At 49.5% G+C, this 20,987-nt stretch overlaps 1 protein-coding gene and 2 pseudogenes across 2 annotated transcripts in view; all 3 read left to right on the top strand.

The window, feature by feature from the left end:
• Positions 1 to 18,816, top strand: part of LOC119922065 (alpha-N-acetylgalactosaminide alpha-2,6-sialyltransferase 2-like) — a 33,380-nt gene extending 14,564 nt beyond the window's left edge. The window contains exons 3-9 of one of the 2 annotated variants that reach the window (XM_038742094.1): positions 2,998 to 3,082; positions 5,636 to 5,798; positions 7,966 to 8,104; positions 13,566 to 13,669; positions 14,955 to 15,038; positions 16,049 to 16,139; positions 18,445 to 18,816. In XM_038742094.1, the coding sequence (XP_038598022.1) occupies positions 2,998 to 3,082; positions 5,636 to 5,798; positions 7,966 to 8,104; positions 13,566 to 13,669; positions 14,955 to 15,038; positions 16,049 to 16,139; positions 18,445 to 18,651 (873 nt within the window). In that variant the 3' untranslated portion in view covers positions 18,652 to 18,816. Of the gene's footprint in view, positions 1 to 2,916; positions 3,083 to 5,635; positions 5,799 to 7,965; positions 8,105 to 13,565; positions 13,670 to 14,954; positions 15,039 to 16,048; positions 16,140 to 18,444 lie in introns of both variants that reach the window. The other variant, XM_038742093.1, reaches the window with a different exon arrangement.
• LOC119922092 lies at positions 4,276 to 4,378 on the top strand (annotated as a pseudogene).
• On the top strand, positions 4,568 to 4,638 carry LOC119922093 (annotated as a pseudogene).
• Positions 18,817 to 20,987: the final 2,171 nt, after the last annotated feature.

Below are 20,987 nucleotides of genomic sequence, written 5' to 3'. Positions count from 1 at the left end.
GGCCCGTGCCCTGACCCCATGCAGCGGACAAATGGCATCAAACCTTGTGACTCCCAGGCCCATGCCCTAACCCTATGCAGCAGACAAATGGCAGCAAACCTTGTGATTCCCAGGCCCGTGCCCTGTCCCCATGCAGCAGACAAATGGCAGCAAACCTTGTGACTCCCAGGCCCGTGCCCTGTCCCCATGCAGCAGACAAATGGCAGCAAACCTTGTGACTCCCAGGCCCGTGCCCTGTCCCCATGCAGCGGACAAAAGGCAGGCAAACCTTGTGACTCCCAGGCCCGTGCCCTAACCCTATGCAGCGGACAAATGGCAGCAAACCTTGTGACTCCCAGGCCGTGCCCTGTCCCCATGCAGCAGACAAATGGCAGCAAACCTTGTGACTCCCAGGGCCGTGGCCTGTACCCATGCAGCAGACAAATGGCAGCAAACCTCGTGACTCCCAGGCCCGTGCCCTAACCCTGTGCAGCGGACAAATGGCAGCAAGTCTTATGACTCCCAGGCCCGTACCCTAACCCCATGCAGCAGACAAATGGCAGCAAACCTGTGACTCCCAGGCCCATGCCCTGTCCCCATGCAGCAGTCAAATGGCAGCAAACTTTGTGACTCCCAGGCCCGTGCCCTAACCCTATGCAGCAGACAAATGGCAGCAAACCTTCTGACTCCCAGGCCCGTGCCCTGACCCTATGCAGCGGACAAATGGCATCAAACCTTGTGACTCCCAGGCCCGTGCCCTAACCCTATGCAGCGGACAAATGGCAGCAAACCTTGGGACTCCCAGGCCCGTGCCCTGGCCCCATGCAGCAGACAAATGGCAGCAAATCTTGTGACTCCCAGGCCCGTGTCCTGTCCCCATGCAGCAGACAAATGGCAGGAAATCTTGTGACTCCCAGGCCCGTGCCCTAACCCTATGCAGAGGACAAATGGCAGCAAACCCTGTGACTCCCAGGCCCGTGCCCTAACCCCATGCAGCAGACAAATGGCAGCAAACCTTGTGACTCCCAGGCCCGTGCCCTAACCCTATGTAGAGGACAAATGGCAGCAAACCCTGTGACTCCCAGGCCCTTGCCCTGTCCCCATGCAGCGGACAAATGGCAGCAAACCTTGTGACTCCCAGGCCCGTGCCCTAACCCCATACAGCAGACAAATGGCAGCAAACCTCCTGACTCCCAGGCCCGTGCCCTGTCCCCATGCAGCAGACAAATGGCAGCAAACCTTGTGACTCCCAGGCCGTGCCCTGTCCCCATGCAGCGGACAAATGGCAGCAAAACTTGTATCTCCCTGGCCCGTGCCCTGTCCCCATGCAGCAGACAAATGGCAGCAAACCTCCTGACTCCCAGGCCCGTGCCCTAACCCCATGCAGCAGACAAATGGCAGCAAACCTTGTGACTCCCAGGCCCGTGCCCTAACCCCATGCCATACTGCTTATCTATCGCTGGTTATCGATGGATCTCTGGTATGTACTGAGCGCTCGCTTGCTTTGCGGAGAGCCCCACGCAAAACGCTCGGAAGGGTCCAATCCAATGGAGTCGGTAGACGGGACCCCTGCCCTCAAGGAGTTTAGAGGAGGAGTTGGGCGTTAAAAACAGATGATTGGATTGGTTTCATCACACCCCACAGGCAAACGTTTTCAGTCAATGCTTGCCGATGACAAAGGAAGAAATCATCTTTAGGAGGCATGAAGATGGAGCCATGTGGTCTGGGCTGGCTACCGCTTCAGCAGAACCCTTTCATTTTGGCCTCATGATGGTTTCTGCTTAGTTACTCGGTTTGATGAAGAAAAATTGGATCTCGCACCTGCAGTATTGGGGAACATCCCGCTCCTCAATTTTACTCGCTTTTGGCCCGCCACACATCCCCCATACACCCCCTGACCTGGAATGCCCCCCCCCCCACATCCGCCAAACTAGCTCCCTTCCTCCCTTCAAGGCCCTACTGAGCGCTCACCTCCTCCAGGAGGCCTTCCCACACTCAGCCCCCTCCTCCCCCCTCCATCCCTCCCGCCTTACCTCCTTCCCTTCCCCACAGCACCTGTATCTATGTACATATGTTCGTACAGATTTATTACTCTATTTATTTATTTTACTTGTACCTATCTATTCTATTTATTTTATTTTGTTATTATGTTTTGTTTTGTTCTCTGTCTCCCCCTTCTAGACTGCGAGCCCGCTGTCGGGTAGGGACCGTCTCTAGATGTTGCCAACTTGTACTTCCCAAGCGCATAGTACAGTGCTCTGCACGCAGTAAGCGCTCAATCAATGCGATTGATTGATTTATTATCTACATGCATATATATTGTATATATATATGTATATCTACATATATTGCATATATGTAGATATACATATATATACAGCATATATGCATGTAGATAATAAATCAATCTCATTGATATACATGTATCATATATACACACACATATATGTATGTATATATATACATACACATATGTATCATATATACATGTTGTATATATGTAGATATACATATATTGTACATACATGTATATGTATACATATATTGTATATAGATGTATACATATATTCTATGTGTATATATGCACATATTATATATACATATATTGCATATGTATATATACACATATTGTATATATGTATATACGCATATATTGCATGCATGTCTATGTGTTGCCGACTTGGAGTTCCCAAGTGCTTAGTACAGTGCTCTGCACACAGTAAGCGCTCAATAAATACTATTGATTGATTATATTCATTATATATGTGTATATACAATATATACATACATATACAATATATATGCACATATATATATATAATAAATGCTATCATGATTATTATTATTATTGGGTTCCGCCCATGGGGTGGTCCCGAGCTCCCCAGCCCCCCGCTGCATCCTGACGCCCTTTCCCCCTCCGTCCCGACCCTCCGGCAGGGCTGCCCCCGACCCCAGTGGGCCCGGCTCAATGGGACGGGCCTGGAGGGATCCATCCTGGGCTCTGTGCCCGTCCTACAGTGGAGCAGACACGCCAGCCCCGGGCAGTACGAGCGTTTGCGGCATTACCACGGCAGCTACGGATGGGGGGAGATCGACCGTGACGGTGAGTAGCCCCCCCCGACCCCCCGGGGAGGGGCCGACCCCACCGACAGGCCCCGGGGAAGCCGGCTCGCTCACCTCCGGGGCCGCTCAGGGACCGGAGGAACTAAAGTAGCCGTAGTAGAAGTAGCAATTCATTCATTCAATTGTATTTATTGAGCGCTTACTGTGTGCAGAGCACTGGACTAATCAATTAATCAATCAATCGTATTGTATACATACATATATATATATACATACACAATATGTACGTATATATACACACATATATTGTATATTTGTGTATATAGACACATATACAATATATGTACATACATACATATATAGTGTATATATGTATGTATGTACATATATTGTATATATGTATGTGTGTACATATATTGTATATGTGTGTATATAGATATAGCCATAGTAGCTGTATATATATATATATATAGCTGTAGTAGAAGTAGCAATTCATTCATTCAATTGTATTTATTGAGCGCTTGCTGTGTGCAGAGCACTGGACTAATTAATCAATCAATCGTATTGTATATATACATATATATACACTATATATGTATATATAAACATATATTGTATATGTGTGTATATATACACATATACAATATATGTATATGCGTGCATATATAGTGTATATATGTGTGTATATACATATATTGTATATATGTGTGTATATACATATATTGTATATATGTGTGTATATACATATATTGTATATGTGTGTATATAGATATAGCCGTAGTAGCTGTATATATATATATATAGCCGTAGTAGAAGTAGCAATTCATTCATTCAATTGTATTTATTGAGTGCTTACTGTGTGCAGAGCACTGGACTAATCAATCAATCGTGTTTATTGAGCACTTACTGTGTACAGAGCACTGTACTAAGCGCTTGGGAAGTACAAGTTGGCAACCTAGAGAGACGGTACCTAACCATATGTTGCCAACTTGTACTTCCCAAGCGCTTAGTCCAGTGCTCTGCACACAGTAAGTTCTCAATAAATATGACTGATTGATTGATTAACGACTGTGGCGTTCGTCGAGTGCAGACTCCGCACCTAGCTCTGTGCTTGGTGCGGGGGTAGATTCAGGATCAGCAAATCAGCCCTGGTCCCTGCCCGCTCAGTTTAAGGGAGAATTGGGACGAAATCCCCATTCTTCAGATGAGGAAACTGAGGCCCAAAGCCTTAAAGTGTTATGTGAAAGGAGAGAAGGTTAGCACTCCCCTTGAGAAGGATGGAAGAGGTCCTAGTGGCCTATACAGCACATATATGGTTAATCAATCAATCGTATTTATTGAGCGCTTACTGTGTGCAGGGCACTGGACTAAGCGCTTGGGAAGTACAAGTTGGCAACATCTAGAGAGGGTCCCTACCCAACAGCGGGCTCACAATCTAGAAGGGGGAGACAGAGAACAAAACAAAACATATTAACAAAATAAAATAAATAGAATAGATATGTAAAAGTAAAATAAATTGAGTAATGAATACGTACAAACATATATATATGGTTAAGGCATTGCCACCTACTTCGTGGCATCAAACCAAGTTTTTTAGAGAAGCAGCGTGCCTCAGTGGCAAGAGCCCGGGCTTTGGAGTCAGAGGTCATGGGTTCGAATCCCGGCTCCGCCACCCGTCAGCTGTGTGACTTTGGGCAAGTCACTTCACTTCTCTGTGCCTCAGTTACCTCATCTGTAAAATGGGGATGAAGACTGTGAGTCCCCTATGGGACAATCTGATCACCTTGTAACCTCCCCAGTGCTTAGAACAGTGCTTGGCACGTAGTAAGCGCTTAATAGTAATTATTATTATTATTGAAGCGACCTGCCCGGAGTCACCCGGTGGGAAAGGGGCAGAGCAGGGAGATTAGAACCCGGGTCTGAGGCCCCGGCTCTTTTCGCGAGGCCTGTTCATTCATTCATTCATCCAATCGTATTTATTGAGCGCTTACTGCGTGCAGAGCACTATACTAGGCGCTTGGGAAGTCCAAGTTGGCAACACACAGAGACGGTCCCTACCCAACAGCGGGCTCACAGTCTAGAAGGGGGAGCCAGACAAAATCCCCATTCTTCAGGCGAGGAAACTGAGGCCTAAATAATAATAATAATAATGGCATTTGTTAAGCGCTTACTATGTGGAAAGCACTGTTCTAAGCGCTGGGGGGAGATACAAGGTGATTACGTTGTCCCACGGGGGGCTCACAGTCTTAATCCCCATTTCACAGATGAGGTAACTGAGGCTCAGACAAGTTAAGTGACTTGCCCAAGGTCACATAACAGACGTGCGGTGGAGCCGGGATTGGAACCCATGACCTCCGACTCCAAAGCCCGGGCTCTTTCCACTGAGCCACGCTGCTTCTCATGGCTCAAAGCCTTCAAAGCCTTGAAGCGACCTGCCTGGAGTCACCCGGCGGGAAAGGAGTGATTAGAACCCGGGTGCGAGGCCCGGCTGCTTCCGGGAAACTGGGGGAGGCCCTGGGGTGCGGGGGCCGGGCTGGGATTTGGGGGGCCCGAGGGGGGTGACCACGCTGGGGGGGGCGGCCTGCGTTTCCAGTGGTCCTGGAGTCCCTGAGCCTCCTCAACTCGTCGGCCAACGGCTGCCTGCTGGACGATCGCGCCGGGCGGCCCCGGGCCCGCTGCGCCGTCGTGGGCAACGGGGGCATCCTGTGCGGGGCCCGGGTGGGCGCCCAGATCGACGGGCACCACTACGTGTTCAGGTGAGGGCACCGCCGACCGTGAATTCACCCTGGCACCTCGCGCACAGTAAGCGCGGAACAAACGCCATCATCGATAATCATCAATCGTATTTATTGAGCGCTTACTGTGTGCAGAGCACTGTACTAAGCGCTTGGGAAGTACAAATTGGCAACATATAGAGACAATCCCTACCCAACAGTGGGCTCACAGTCTAAAAGGGGGAGATAATCGGCATCGGGAGATTTCTAGGGCGCTTCCCGAGTGCCGAGCGCTGGGAAGTGGAGGTGAGGCCTCACCTCCTCCAGGAGGCCTTCCCAGACTGAGCCCCCTCCTTCCTCTCCCCCTCCTCCCCGGCCTTACCTCCTTCCCTTCCCCACAGCACCTGGATATATGTATAGATGTTTGGACGGATTTATTTCTCTATTTATTTTACTTGTACATATCTATTCTATTTATTTTATTTTGTTAATATGTTTTGTTTTGCTTTCTGTCTCCCCCTTCTAGACTGTGAGCCCACTGTTGGGTAGGGACCGTCTCTATATGTTGCCAACTTGGACTTCCCAAGTGCTTAGTACGGTGCTCTGCACACAGTAAGCGCTCAATAAATACGATTGATTGATTGATTTTACTTGTACATATCTATTCTATTTATTTTATTCTGTTAATATGTTTTGTTTGGCTCTCTGTCTCCCCCTTTTAGACTGTGAGCCCACTGTTGGGTAGGGACCGTCTCTAGATGTTGCCAACTTGGATTTCCCAAGCGCTTAGTACAGTGCTCTGCACACAGTAAGCGCTCAGTAAATACAATTGATTGATTGATTTTACTTGTACATATCTATTCTATTTATTTTATTTTGTTAATATGTTTTGTTTTGCTCTCTGTCTCCCCCTTCTAGACTGTGAGCCCGTGTCGGGTAGGGACCGTCTCTAGATGTTGCCCACTTGGACTTCCCAAGTGCTTAGTCCAGTGCTCTGCACGCAATAAGCGCTCAATAAATACGATTGAATGAATGAATGAATGTGGACAGGTGACTGTGAGCCCACTGTTGGGTAGGGACCGTCTCTATATGTTGCCGACTTGTACTTCCCAAGCACTTAGTCCAGTGCTCTGCACACAGCAAATGCTCAATAAATACGATTGAATGATTGAATGAATGAATAATAATAATAATGATGGCGTTCATTAAGCGCTTACTATGTGCAAAGCACTGTTCTAAGCGCTGGGGAGGTTACAAGGTGATCACATTGCCCCATGGGGGGCTCACAGTCTTAGTCCTCATTTTACAGGTGAGGTAACTGAGGCCCAGAGAAGTGAAGTGACCTGCCCAAAGTCACACAGCTGACAATTGGCAGAGCTGGGATTTGAACCCATGACCTCTGACTCCAAAGCCCGGGCTCATGAAATGGGGATGTAGACTGTGAGCCCCTCGTGGCACAACCTGATCACCTTATAAACTCCCCAGCACTTAGAACAGTGCTTTGCACATAGTATGTGCTTAACAAATACCATTATTATTATTATTATTATCCATTAAATCACCCAATGCTACTCTTTTCCCAGTGCTCAGCACGGTCCCCGGCACGCAGGAAGCACCTGCTTTAAGTTGTAAAAGCTTTGCACATAGTAAGCGCTTAACAAATGCCATTATTATTATTATCATCATCCATTAAATCTCCCAACGCTACTCTTTTCCCAGTGCTCAGCATGGTCCCCGGCAAGCAGGAAGCTCCTGCTTTAACATGTAAAAGCTTTGCACGTAGTAAGTGCTTAACAAATACCATTATTATTATTATTATTATCCATTAAATCACCCAACGCTACTGTTTTCCCAGTGCTCGGTACGGTCCCTGGCACGCAGGAAGCGCCTGCTTTAACGTGTAAAAGCTTTGCACGTAGTAAGCGTGTAACAAATGCCATTATTATTATTATTATTATTATTATCCATTAAATCTCCCAACGCTACTCTTTTCCCAGTGCTCGGCACGGTCCCCGGCACGCAGGAAGCGCCAGCTTTAATGTGTAAAAGCTTTGCACGTAGTAAGCGCTTAACAAATACCATTATTATTATTATTATTATTATTATTATTATTACGGTGCTCTGCACACAGTGAGCGCTCAATAAATCGGGTCGAGCAACGGAATGAGAGTTTCTTTCTCCCTGTGACCCCGATCCTGCTGGCGCCCAGGACCAATGGAGCCATCACCAAGGGTTTTGAGCAGGACGTGGGCAACAGAACATCTTTCTTCATCTTCTCCACCAACACCCTGATGAATTCCCTCTACAGTTACCGCCGGCACAGCTTCCTGTCACCCCCGCAGTCTCCGGTGAGCCCTCCGTCCCCAGCCTCGGCCTTCAGGGGCCAGGGGACAGCCTCCTCCAGGAAGCCTTCGCTGACTGTGTCCTCCTTTCCCCTCCTCCTGCGTTGTCGCTCCCTTTCTTCATAATAATTCATAATAACTGCGCGATTTGCTAGGCGCGTGCAATGTGCCAAGCGCAGTACTTTTACATTCAATTCATTCATTCATTCATTCATTCAATCGTATTTATTGAGCGCTTACTGTGTGCAGAGCACTGTACTAAGCGCTTGGGAAGTCCAGGTTGGCAACATATACCCGCCAAGCTAGCTCTCTTCCTCCCTTCAGAGCCCTACTGAGAGCTCACCTCTTCCAGGAGGCTTTCCGAGACTGAGCCCCCTCTTTCCTCTCCCCCCAATCAATCAATCAATCAATCAATCGTATTTATTGAGCACTTACTGTGTGCAGAGCACTGTACTAAGCGCTTGGGAAGTCCAGGTTGGCAACATATACCCGCCAAGCTAACTCTCTTCCTCCCTTCAGAGCCCTACTGAGAGCTCACCTCCTCCAGGAGGCCTTCCCACACTGAGCCCCCTCCTTCCTTTCCCCCCACCCCCATCCCTCCCACCTTACCTCCTTCCCCTCCCCACAGCACCTGGATATATGTATGTATGTTTGGATGGATTTATTACTCTTTATTTATTTATTTTATTTGTACATATTTATTCTATTTATTTTATTTTGTTAATATGTTTGATTTCGTTCTCTGTCTCTCCATTTTAGACTGTGAGCCCGCTGTTGGGTAGGGACCATTTCTATATGTTGCCAACTTGGACTTCTCAAGCGCTCAGTACAGTGCTCTGCACATAGTAAGTGCTCAATAAATACGATTGATTGATTGTTGGGTAGGGACCGTCTCCATATGTTGCCAACGTGGACTTCCCAAGCGCTTAGTACAGTGCTCTGCACACAGTAAGCGCTCAATAAATACGATTGAATGAATGAATATGTTGCCAACTTGGACTTCCCAAGCGCTTAGTACAGTGCTCTGCACACAGTAAGCGCTCAATAAATACGATTGAATGAGTGAACGAATGAATGAATGAGCACACAGTACAACAGAATAAGCAGACGTATTCCCTGCCCGCAACGAGCTTGTAATCTAGTCCGTCCGTCAGTGGTATTTATTGAGCACTTACTGCATGCGGACCACTGTACTAAGCAGTCGGGTGAGGATGTATCCCCTGCCCACAGTGAGCTTCCAGTCCAGAGGGGGAAAAAGACAGTAATAGAAAGAAATAAATGACAGATTTGGACCTAAGTGGTGTGGGGCTAGGAGAGGGGAATGAAGAAGGGGAGCGAGTCGGAGCGATGCAGAAGGGAGCAGGAGAAGAGGATTCACTCAGGGAAGGCCTCTCGGAGGAGACGGGCCTTCGATTCATTCATTCAATCGTACTCATTGGGCGCTTACTGTGTGCAGAGCACTGGACTAAGCGCTTGGGAAGTCCAAGTTGGCAACTTATAGAGACGGTCCCTAACCGACAGTGGGCTCACAGTCTAGAAGTGGGATAAGGCCTTGAAGCCAGGGGAGAGTCAACGTCCAATGGATTTGAGGAGGAAGGGCGTTCCGGGCCAGAGGCAGGATCTCGGCGAGACGTCGGCTGTGAAATGGACGAGTTCAAGGTACAGTGATAAGCCTAGCGTTAGAAGAGCGAAGTGAACGGGCTGGGCTCGCGGAGGAGAGTAGTAAGGTGAGTTAGGAGGGGAGTGAGCTGATGGAGAGCTTTATAATAATAATAATAATTGACATTTGTTAAGTGCTTACTATGTGCAAAGCACTGTTCTAAGCACTGGTGAGGATACAGGGTGATCAGGTTGTCCCACGTGGGGCTTACAGTCTTAATCCCCATTTTACAGATGAGGTCACTGAGGCCCAGAGAAGTTAAGTGACTTGCCCAAGATCACACAGCAGACATATGGCGGAGTCGGGATTCAAACCCATGACCTCTGACTCCAAAGCTCAGGCTCTTTCCACTGAGCCACACTGCTTTATAGCCGCCCATGAGGAGTGTCTGTTCATTCATTCATTCATTCATTCAATCGTATTTATTGAGCACTTACTGTGTGCAGAGAGCAGTGGACTAAGCGCTTGGGAAGGACAAGTTGGATGCGGAGGTGGATTGGCAATCCCTGGAGCGTCTTGAGGAGAGGGGAAAAACGTGGCCTGAACGGTTTGGTAGAGAAACGATCCGGGCAGCAGAGTGAAGTGTGGACCGGAGCGGGGAGAGGCAGGAGGAGGCTGATGCGATTATCAAGGCAGGAGAGGAAAATCAATCAATCGTATTTATTGAGCGCTTACTGTGTGCAGAGCACTGTACTAAGCGCTTGGGAAGTCCAAGTTGGCAACATATAGAGACGGTCCCTACCCAACAGCGGGCTCACAGTCTAGAAGTGTTTGGATGAACATGGTAGCAGTTTGGATGGAGGGGAAAGGGCGGATTTTAGCGATGCGGCAAAGGTGGGACCGACGGGATTTTGTGATGGATTGAATAATAATAATGATGGCGTTTACTAAGCGCTTACTATGTGCCAAGCACTGTTCTAAGCACTGGGGAGGTTACAAGGCAATCAGGTTGTCCCATGGGGGGGCTCACAGTCTTCATCCCCATTTTCCAGATGAGGTCACTTAGGCCCAGAGAAGTGAAGTGACTTGCCCAGAGTCACCCAGCTGGCAGTTGGCGGAGCTGGGATTTGAACCCGTGACCTCGGACTCCAAAGCCCGGGCTCTTTCCACTGAGCCGCGCAGCGAATGAGAGAGAGGAGTCAAGGAGGACGCCAGGATTAATTAAGGCCTTGTGAGGCGAGAAGGACTTTGGGGCCATATATAGTGATGGGAAAGTCGGGGGACCACAGGATTTGGGTGGGAAGATAAGGAGTTCTGTTTAAGTCATATTAGGTTTGAGGTGATGGGAGGACAGGGTTTGGGTGGGAATTTAAGGAGTTCTGTTGTAGACGAATAAAGTTTGAGGCGACGGGAGGACATCCAAGTAGAGATATCTTCCGGGCCGGAGGAAATGCGAGACTGGGAGAGAGATCAGGGCTGGAGATGGAGATTTGGGTGGGAATTGAAGCCACGGGAGCAAACCGGTTCTCCAAGGGAGGGGGTGTAATAATAATAATAATAATGATAATGACATGTATTAAGCACTTACTATGTACAAAGCACTGTTCTAAGCACTGGGGAGGATACAAGGTGATGAGGTTGTCCCATGTGGGGCTCACAGTCTTCACCCCCATTTTCCAGATGAGGTCACTGAGGCCCAAAGAAGTGAAGCGACTTGCCCAAAGTCACACAGCTGACAAGTGGCAGAGCCAGGACTTGAACCCATAATAATAATAATGGCATTTATTAAGTGCTTACTATGTGCAAAGCACTGTTGTAAGCACTGGGGAGGATACAAGGTGATGAGGTTGTCCTAAGTGGGGCTCACAGTCTTCATTCCCATTTTTCAGATGAGGTCACTGAGGCCCAGAGAAGTGAAGCGACTTGCCCAAAGTCACACAGCTGACAAGTGGCGGAGCCGGGACTTGAACCCGTAATAATAATAATAATAGTATTTGTTAAGCACTTACTATGTGCAAAGCACTGTTCTAAGCACTGGGGGAGGTTACAAGGTGATCAGGTTGTCCCCCGGGGGACTCACAGTTTTAACCCCCATTTTCCAGATGAGGAAACTGAGGCCCAGAGAAGTGAAGCAACTGGCCCAAAGTCACCCAGCTGACAAGTGGCGGAGCCGGGACTTGAACCCGTGACCTCTGACTCCAAAGCCCGGGCTCTTTCCACTGAGCCACGCTGCTTCTCTGGGAGACGGGGGGACCCAGAACCGAAGCCCGAGGGACCCCCACGGTTCGGGGGGTGGGAGGCGGAGGAGGAGCCCGCGGAAGAGACCGAGAATGAGCGGCCAGAGAGACAGGAGGAGAACCAGGGGAGGACCGTGTCGGTGAAGCCGGGGATTTATAATATATAATTTATATATAATATATATTATATCAATCAATCAATCAGTTGTATTTATTGAGCGCTTACTGTGTGCAGAGCACTGTACTAAGCTCTTGGGAAGTCCAAGTTGGCAACATCTAGAGCCAGTCCCTACCCAACAGTGGGCTCGCAGTCTAAAAGGGGGAGACAGAGAACAAAACCAAACATACTAACAAAATAAAATAAATAGAATAGATATGTACAAGTAAAATAAATAAATAAATAGAGTAATAAATATGTACAAACATATATACATATATAAAGGTGCTGTGGGGAAGGGAAATATATTATAGAATATATAATTTATAGATATGTAAATGGGACTTGCGATGGGGAGAATATCAAACGTCCAGAGGTCCCGGATCAAAGCTTATGGGTGACCTGTGTATGTGTTTGTACAGATTTATCACTCTATTTATTTTACTTGTACATATTTACTATTCTATTTTTTTTTTTTGTTAATGATGTGCATCTGGCTTGAATTCTATTTGTTCTGACGACTTGACACATGTTTCGTTTTGTCGTCCGTCTCCCCCTTCTAGACCGTGAGCCTGTTGTCGGGTAGGGACTGTCTCTATGTGTTGCCGACTTGTGTTTCCCAAGCGCTTAATAATAATAATAGCATTTATCAAGCGTTGACTATGTGCAAAGCACCGCTCTAAGCACTGTGCTAAGCGCTTGGGAGAGGACAGCGTGACAATAAAAAGACACATTCAATCAATCAATCGTATTTATTGAGCGCTTACTGTGTGCAGAGCAATCAATCAATCAATCAATCGTATTTATTGAGCGCTTACTATGTGCAGAGCACTGTACTAAGCGCTTGGGAAGTACAAATTGGCAACACATAGAGACATTCCCTACCCAACAGTGGGCTCACAGTCTAAAAGAGCACTGTACTAAGCGCTTGGGAGAGGACAGCGTGACAATAAAAAGACACATTCAATCAATCAATCGTATTTATTGAGCGCTTACTGTGTGCAGAGCACTGTACTAAGCGCTTGGGAAGTCCAAGTTGGCGACATATAGAGATGGTCCCTACCCAACACTGGGCTCACAGTCTCCCTTTCCACAATGAGCTTCCAGCCTAGAGAAGCAGCGTGGCTCAGTGGAAAGAGCCCGGGCTTTGGAGTCGGAGGTCGTGGGTTCAAATCCCGGCTCCACCAATTGTCAGCTGTGGGACTTTGGGCAAGTCACTTCACTTCTCTGGGCCTCAGTGACCTCATCTGGAAAATGGGGATGAAGACTGGGAGTCCCACGTGGGACCACCTGATCATCTTGTAGCCCCCACAGGGCTTAGAACAGTGCTTTGCACATAGGAAGCGCTTAACAAATGCCATCATTGTTATTAAGTAGCGGAGACGGGATTCGAACCCGGTTAGAACTCCCCGGCGCCGGCCGTAACCACTAGGCCATACAGTCATTCCCGGGGCCGGCTTCCTTCCGCCGCAGGAGACCCGCTACGTCTTTCTCCCCGAACATGACCGGGATTACCTGCTGCTGCAGGCGGCCATCAAGCGCCGCCCCGTCGACCGCGGCAAGGACCGCCTGGCCCGGTGAGTCCCGCACGGAACCCCGCTCCCCTAATGCGTGGCTCAGTGGAAAAGAGCCCGGGCTTTGGACTCAGAAGTCATGGGTTCAAATCCTGGATCCACCAATTATCAGCTGTGTGACACTGGGCAAGTCACTTCACTTCTCTGGGCCTCAGTTACCTCATCTGGAAAATGGGGATGGAGACTATGAGCCCCCTGTGGGACAACCTACCTGCAGCCATCTTAGTTTTAAAATGGTATTTGCGAAGCCCTTACCATGTGCCAGTCACCGTACTAAGCGCCGAGGAGAAGCAGCGTGGCGGAGAGAGCACGGGCTGGGAGTCAGGAGGTCCTGGGTTCTAATCCTGACTTTGCCACATAGTAATAATAATAATAATGATGGCATTTACTAAGCGCTTACTATGTTCAAAGCACTGTTCTAAGCGCCGGAGGGGTTACAAGGTGATCAGATTGTCCCATGGGGGGGCTCCCAGTCTTCATCCCCATTTTCCGGATGAGGGAACTGAGGCCCAGAGAAGGGAAGGGACTTGCCCAAAGTCACACAGCCAACAATTGGCGGAGCCGGGATTTGAACCCATGACTTCTGACTCCAAAGCCCGGGCTCTTTCCACTGAGCCACGCTGCTTCTGCTGTGAGAACTTATTATTACTCTATTTATTTATTTGTACATATCTATGACTTCTGACTCCAAAGCCCTGGCTCTTTCCACTGACCCACGCTGCTTCTGCTGTGAGAACTTATTATTACTCCATTTATTTGTACATATCTATTCTATTTATTTTATTTTGTTAATATGTTTTGTTTTGTTGTCTGTCTCCCCCTTCTAGACTGTGAGCCCGCTGTATGGTAGGGACCGTCTCTATAAGTTGCCAACTTGGACTTCCCAAGCGCTTAGTACAGTGCTCTGCACACAGTAAGCGCTCAATAAATACGATTGAATGAATGAATGAATGAACTTGGGCGAGTCACTTTACTTCACTGGGCCTCATTCCCTCATCTATAAAAGGGGGATGAAGACTGGGAGCCCCACGTGGGACAGGGACTGTGTCCAACCCGATTTGCTTGGATCCACCCCAGCGCTTAGTACAGTGCTGGGCACATAGTAAGCGCTTAACAAAAACCGCTATTATTATTATTATTATTATTATTATAGGGCGATGGGTCTTGCTCCTCTCACTTCTTCCTTCTTCTCCTCCTCTTCCCCTTCCTCCGTTTCCCCTTCCCTTTCCTCCCCCTCCTCCTCCTCTCCCTCCTCATCCTTCCGTCCCCCCACCCGCCGCCCCCACAGGCCGGAGAGGTTTTTCGGGCCCGACCTGAAGCCAGAGAAGTTTAAGATGCTGCACCCGGATTTCATGCGGTACCTCAAGAACAGGTAATGGACGCCCCCTCCTCCCAGCCCCACAGCCTCGCTGGACGCCCCCGAGGTCGGGCACTGAACCTCTCTGGGCCTCGACGTCTCCGCCTCGGAAAGGAGGAGGAGAAGCCCTCCCACGTCCGGCCCCGCTGGCCGGGGTGGTGTGTTGGGAGAATACTTAATAATAATAATAATAATAATAGCATTTATTAAGCGCTTACTATGTGCAAAGCACTGTTCTAAGCGCCGGGGAGGTTACAAGGTGATGAGGTTGTCCCTCGGGAGGCTCACAGTCTTCATCCCCATTTTACAGATGAGCGAACTGAGGCCCAGAGAAGTGAAGTGACTGGCCCAAAGTCACCCAGCTGACAAGTGGCGGAGCCGGGATTTGAACCCATGACCTCTGACTCCAAAGCCTGAGCTCTTTCCACTGAGCCACGCTGCTTCTCTAATAATGATGGCATTTATTAAGCACTTACTATGTGCCAAGCACTGTTCTAAGCGCCATGGAGGTTACAAGGTGATGAGGTTGTCCCACGGGGGGCTCACAGTCTTAATCCCCATTTTCCAGATGAGGGAACTGAGGCCCAGAGAAGTGAAGTGACTTGCCCAAAGTCACACAGCTGACAAGTGGCGGAGCCGGGATTTGAACCCATGACCTCTGACTCCAAAGCCCGGGCTCTTTCCACTGAGCCACGCTGTTTCTCTAATAATGATGGCGTTTATTAAGCACTTATTATGTGCAAAGCACTGTTCTGAGCGCTGGGGAGGTTACAAGATGATGAGGTTGACCCTTGGGGGGCTCACAGTCTTCATCCCCATTTTACAGATGAGGGAACTAAGGCACAGAGACGTTAAGTGACTTGCCCAGAGTCACACAGCTGAGCACACCCAGCTGACAATCAGCAGAGCCGGGATTTGAACCCATGACCTCTGACTCCAAAGCCCGGGCTCTTTCCTCTGAGCCACAAGAGAAAAGTGGGGAGGCCCGGGGGGCGACCTCTCAGGCCGGGCCCTCTCTGCCGCAGGCTCTTGCCGTCCAAACACGCGGGCTTGAGGATCTACCGGCAGTCCACTGGGGCCACCATGCTGCTGGCCGCGCTGCACACCTGCGACGAGGTAGGATGATGATGATGATGATGATGATAATAATAATAATAATAATAATAATGGCATTTATTAAGTGCTTACTATGTGCAAAGCACTGTTCTAAGCGCTGGGGGGATACAAGGTAATCAGGTTGTCCCGCATGAGGCTCATAGTCTTAATCCCCATTTTACAGTTGAGGGAACTGAGGCCCAGAGAAGTCAAGTGACTTGCCCAAAGTCACACAGCTGACAAGTGGCGAAGCCGGGATTTGGGAAGTGACTTTGGGCAAGTCACTTCACTTAATAATAATAATAATAGCAATGATGATGGTGATGGCGTTTGTTAAGCGCTTACTATGAGCCAAGCACTGTTCTAAGCGCTGGGAGGGATACAAGGTAATCAGGTTGTCCCACATGAGGCTCATAGTCTTAATCCCCGTTTTACAGATGAGGGAACTGAGGCCCAGAGAAGCCAAATGACTAGCCCAAAGTCACACAGCTGACAAGTGGCGGAGCCGGGATTTGGGGATTTGGGAAGTGACTTTGGGCACGATCTGGATGGGAATCCAGGCTCCCGGTGAGGAGCCCCCCGCATCCTGGCCTGTGTGCCCCTCCCCCACGCCCCCGGACCGAGCCCACCGTCCCATCCGTCTTCGCCCTTCGGCCCGGGGCGAGGCCGGCCTAGGAGTCAGGTGGACCTGGGTTCTAATCCCGGCACCACCATTGGTCTGCTAGGTGACCTTGGGCAAGTCACTTCGCTTCTCTGGGCCTCGGTTACCTCATCTGGGAAATGGGGATTAAAGCTGCGAGCCCTAGTGGGACAGGGACCATGTCCAACCCAATTACCTTGTTTCTACCCCAGCGCTTATTACAGTGCCTGGCACACAGTAATCACTTAACAGTTACCACAGTTAATATTATGCGACCGTGGGCAAGTGACTTCACGTCTCTGGGCCTCAGTTCCCTCATTCATTCATTCAATCATATTTATTGAGCGCTTACTGTGTGCAGAGCACTGTACTAAGCGCTTGGGAAGTACAAGTTGGCAACGTATATGTCATCTGTAAAATGGGGATGGAGACTGTGAGCCCCAAGTGGGACAGGGACTGTGTCCAACCCAATTTGCTTGTATCCCCCCCAGCACTTAGTATAGTGCCTGGCACATAGTAAGCGCTTAAATACCATCATAATAATGGTCCCCGTAGCAGACCCAGAGTTTTGCCAGCGGCACAAGGCTTAATGACGTCAGGCCGGCCACGTTGTTGTGGTAATTAATAATAATAATAATGGCATTTATTAAGCGCTTACTATGTGCAAAGCACCATTCTAAGCGCTGGGGAGGTTACAAGGTGATCAGGTTGTCCCACGGGGGGCTCGCAGTCTTCATCCCCATCTTACAGATGAGGTAACTGAATAATAATAATAATAATTATGGCATTTATTAAGTGCTTACTGTATGCAAAGCACTGTTCTAAGCGCTGGGGAGGTTACAAGGTGATCAGGTTGTCCCACGGGGGGCTCAAAGTCTTCATCCCCATCTTACAGATGAGGTAACTGAATAATAATAATAATACTGATGGCATTTATTAAGCGCTTACTGTGTGCAAAGCACTGTTCCAAGTGCTGGGGAGGTTCCAAGGTGATCAGGTTGTCCCACGGGGGGCTCCCAGTCTTCATCCCCATCTTACAGATGAGGGAAGTGAATAATAATAATAATAATAATGGCATTTATTAAGTGCTTACTGTGTGCAAAGCACTGGGGAGGTTACAAGGTGATCAGGTTGTCCCACGGGGGGCTCACAGTCTTCATCCCCATCTTACAGATGAGGTAACTGAATAATAATAATAATAATAAAAATGATGGCATTTATTAAGCGCCTACTGTGTGCAAAGCACTGTTCCAAGCGCTGGGGAGGTTCCAGGGTGATCAGGTTGTCCCACGGGGGGCTCCCAGTCTTCATCCCCATCTTACAGATGAGGTAACTGAATAATAATAGTGATGGCATTTATTAAGCACTTACTGTGTGCAAAGCACTGTTCTAAGTGCTGGGGAGGTTCCAAGGTGATCAGGTTGTCCCACGGGGGGCTCCCAGTCTTCATCCCCTTTTTCCAGATGAGGGAACTGAGGCACAGGGAAGTGAAGTGACCGGCCCAAAGTCACCCAGCTGACAGGCGGCGGGGCTGAGATTTGAACCCATGACCTCTGACTCCCAAGCCCGGTCATGGGAGTCAGAGGTGATGGGTTCTAACGGGCTCTTTCCATTGAAGACGAGGCAGTGGGCCTGGGGGTGGCCAGACGGTCTGACCTCGCCCCGCTCGCCGTCCCCCCTCCCCAGGTGAGCGCCTATGGCTTCATCACCCCCAACTACGCCCGATTCTCCGACCACTATTTCGACGGGACGCCCCAGAGGGTGGTTTTCTACTCCAACCACGACCTCCGGCTGGAGATGGAGCTGTGGCAGAGGCTGCACCAGGCCGGCCTCATTCGCCTGCTCATGAGGGAGCCCGAGATCCTCCCGTCGGGCCCTGCGGCCGCGGGGTAGCCACCGGTAGCCACCGTCCGACGCCCCTTGGGCCGCCCCCCGCTCAGGGGAGGAGACGGGGGCCACGGCAGGACCGGTTCCCGACGTTCCCGAGGCCCAGTTGGGGCCTCCCGTCCGGCAGGGCCGGGCGACTCCGAACGAAGCAGCGGGGAGAGGCAGGGGAATCGCTGGGTTGGGGCAGGGGTGCCGCTCGCTTAATAATAATAATAATAATGATGGCATTGATGATGATGATGGCATTTATTAAGCGCTTACTATGTGCAAAGCACTGTTCTAAGCACTGGGGAGGATACAAGGTGATCAGGCTGTCCCACGGGGGGCTCACAGTCTTAATCCCCATTTTCCAGATGAGGCCACTGAGGCACAGAGGAGTTAAGTGACTTGCCAAAGTCACACAGCTGACAGTTGGCGGAGCCGGGATTTGAACCCATGACCTCTGACTCCAAAGCCCGGGCCCTTTCCACTGAAGCCGTGCTGCTTCTCTGTGCAAAGCACTGTTCTAAGCGCTGGGGAGGTTACAAGGTGATCAGGTTGTCCCACGGCATTGAGGGGGGCTCACAATTTTAATCCCCATTTGACAGATGAGGTCACTGAGGCACAGAGAATAATAATAATAATAGCATTTGTTAAGCGCTTACTATGTGCAAAGCACTGTTCTAAGCACTGGGGTATATAAGGTGATCGGGTTATTCCACGTGGGGCTCACAGTCTTCATCCCTGTTTTACAGATGAGCTAACTGAGGCCCAGAGAAGTGAAGTGACTCGCCCAAAGTCACACAGCTGACAATTGGCAGAGCCGGGATTTGAACCCATGACCTCTGACTCCAAAGCCCGGGCTCTTTCCACTGAGCCACGCTGCTTCTAGGAGGCAGAGGTGCCGTCTGGTTGGAGGGCGGGGGTGCTGCCGGGATAAGAGACGGGAATTTCTGGAAGGAGTGCTGCTCGGATGGGAGGCAGAAACGCTGCTGAGCTGGGGCAGAGGTGCTGATTTTGGATAATCAATCAATCGATCAAGCGTATTTATTGAGCGCTTACTATGTGCAGAGCACTGTACTAAGCGCTTGGGAAGTACAAGTTGAAGAGATGGGGGAATTGCTGGGATGGGGTGGGGGGGCCACTGGGATAGCTGCAATCGTGTTTCCCCCAACCCCACATCCTGCCAGGTAGTCCTTCGACGAAAGGCCGGAGATTGCCAACTTGTACCTCCCAAGCGCTTAGTACAGTGCTCTGCACACAGTAAATGCTCAATAAATACGATTGATTGATTGATTGATTGATCTCGGTTTGCTTTGTCCTCTCCCGAGCCCCGAGGACGGCACCCTGCGTATGCCCAATAAACGTTCCCGATGACGAACTGAACGGTTAGTCGACGACTCGTTCCTTCCTCCCAGAAATTGAACGAGGCCTGGCGCACTGATGATGATAAAAATCACACCTCCTCCAGGAAGCCTCCCCCTGACTAATCTCTCATCTCTCCGGCCCGTTTTCCGTCCCCGTCCTTCAGACCTCAACCTCGAAATATTTAACCGAGTAGGAGAAGCAGTGTGGCTCAGTGGAAAGAAGGAGGGCTTGGGAGTCAGAGGTCCTGGGTTCGAATCCCGGCTCCGCCACTTGTCAGCTGTGTGACCTTGGGCAAGCCACTTAACGTCTCTGTGCCTCAGTTATCTCATCTGTAAAATGGGGATTGACTGTGAGCCCCAAGTGGGACAACCTGATCGCCTTGTAGCCCCCCCAGTGCTTAGAATAGTGCTTTGCACATAGTAAGCGCTTAACAAATACCACCATTATTATTATTAATACTCAGCCAAGCAGTCACCTCACCTCCGCGGCCCTGACTTCCCCGTCTGGACGCTGTGTGACTTCCGCTCTCTGAAACTGATCCATTTCCCCCGCCCCCGCTAGATTGTAAGTTGCTTAATAATAATAATAATAATAATAATAATTATGGTATTTGTTAAGCACTTACTATGTGCAAAGCACTGTTCTAAGCGCTGGGGAGGTACAAGGTAATCAGGTTGTCCCACGTAGGGCTCACAGGATTCATCCCCATTTTCCAGATGAGGTAACTGAGGCCCGAGAAGTGAAGTGACTTGCCCAAAGTCACACAGCTGACAATTGGCGGAGCCGGAATTTGAACCCATGACCTCTGACTCCAAAGCACAGGCTCTTTCCACTGAGCCACGCTGCTTCATTCTATCTCCCTTAAGCACTTAGTTCAATGCTCTGCGCGCAATATACTGTAAGCTTCTTGAGGCCGGGGAGCTCTGCGGGACCTTAGTACAATGCTAAGCGCTTAGTCCAGTGCTCTGCACACAGTAAGCGCTCAATAAATACGA

This window comes from Tachyglossus aculeatus, unplaced genomic scaffold (genome assembly GCF_015852505.1).
Source record: "Tachyglossus aculeatus isolate mTacAcu1 unplaced genomic scaffold, mTacAcu1.pri SUPER_34, whole genome shotgun sequence".
Lineage (NCBI taxonomy): Eukaryota > Metazoa > Chordata > Mammalia > Monotremata > Tachyglossidae > Tachyglossus > Tachyglossus aculeatus.
Note: the sequence above shows the minus strand (reverse complement) of the source record. Positions and strands in the feature narration are given on the sequence as shown.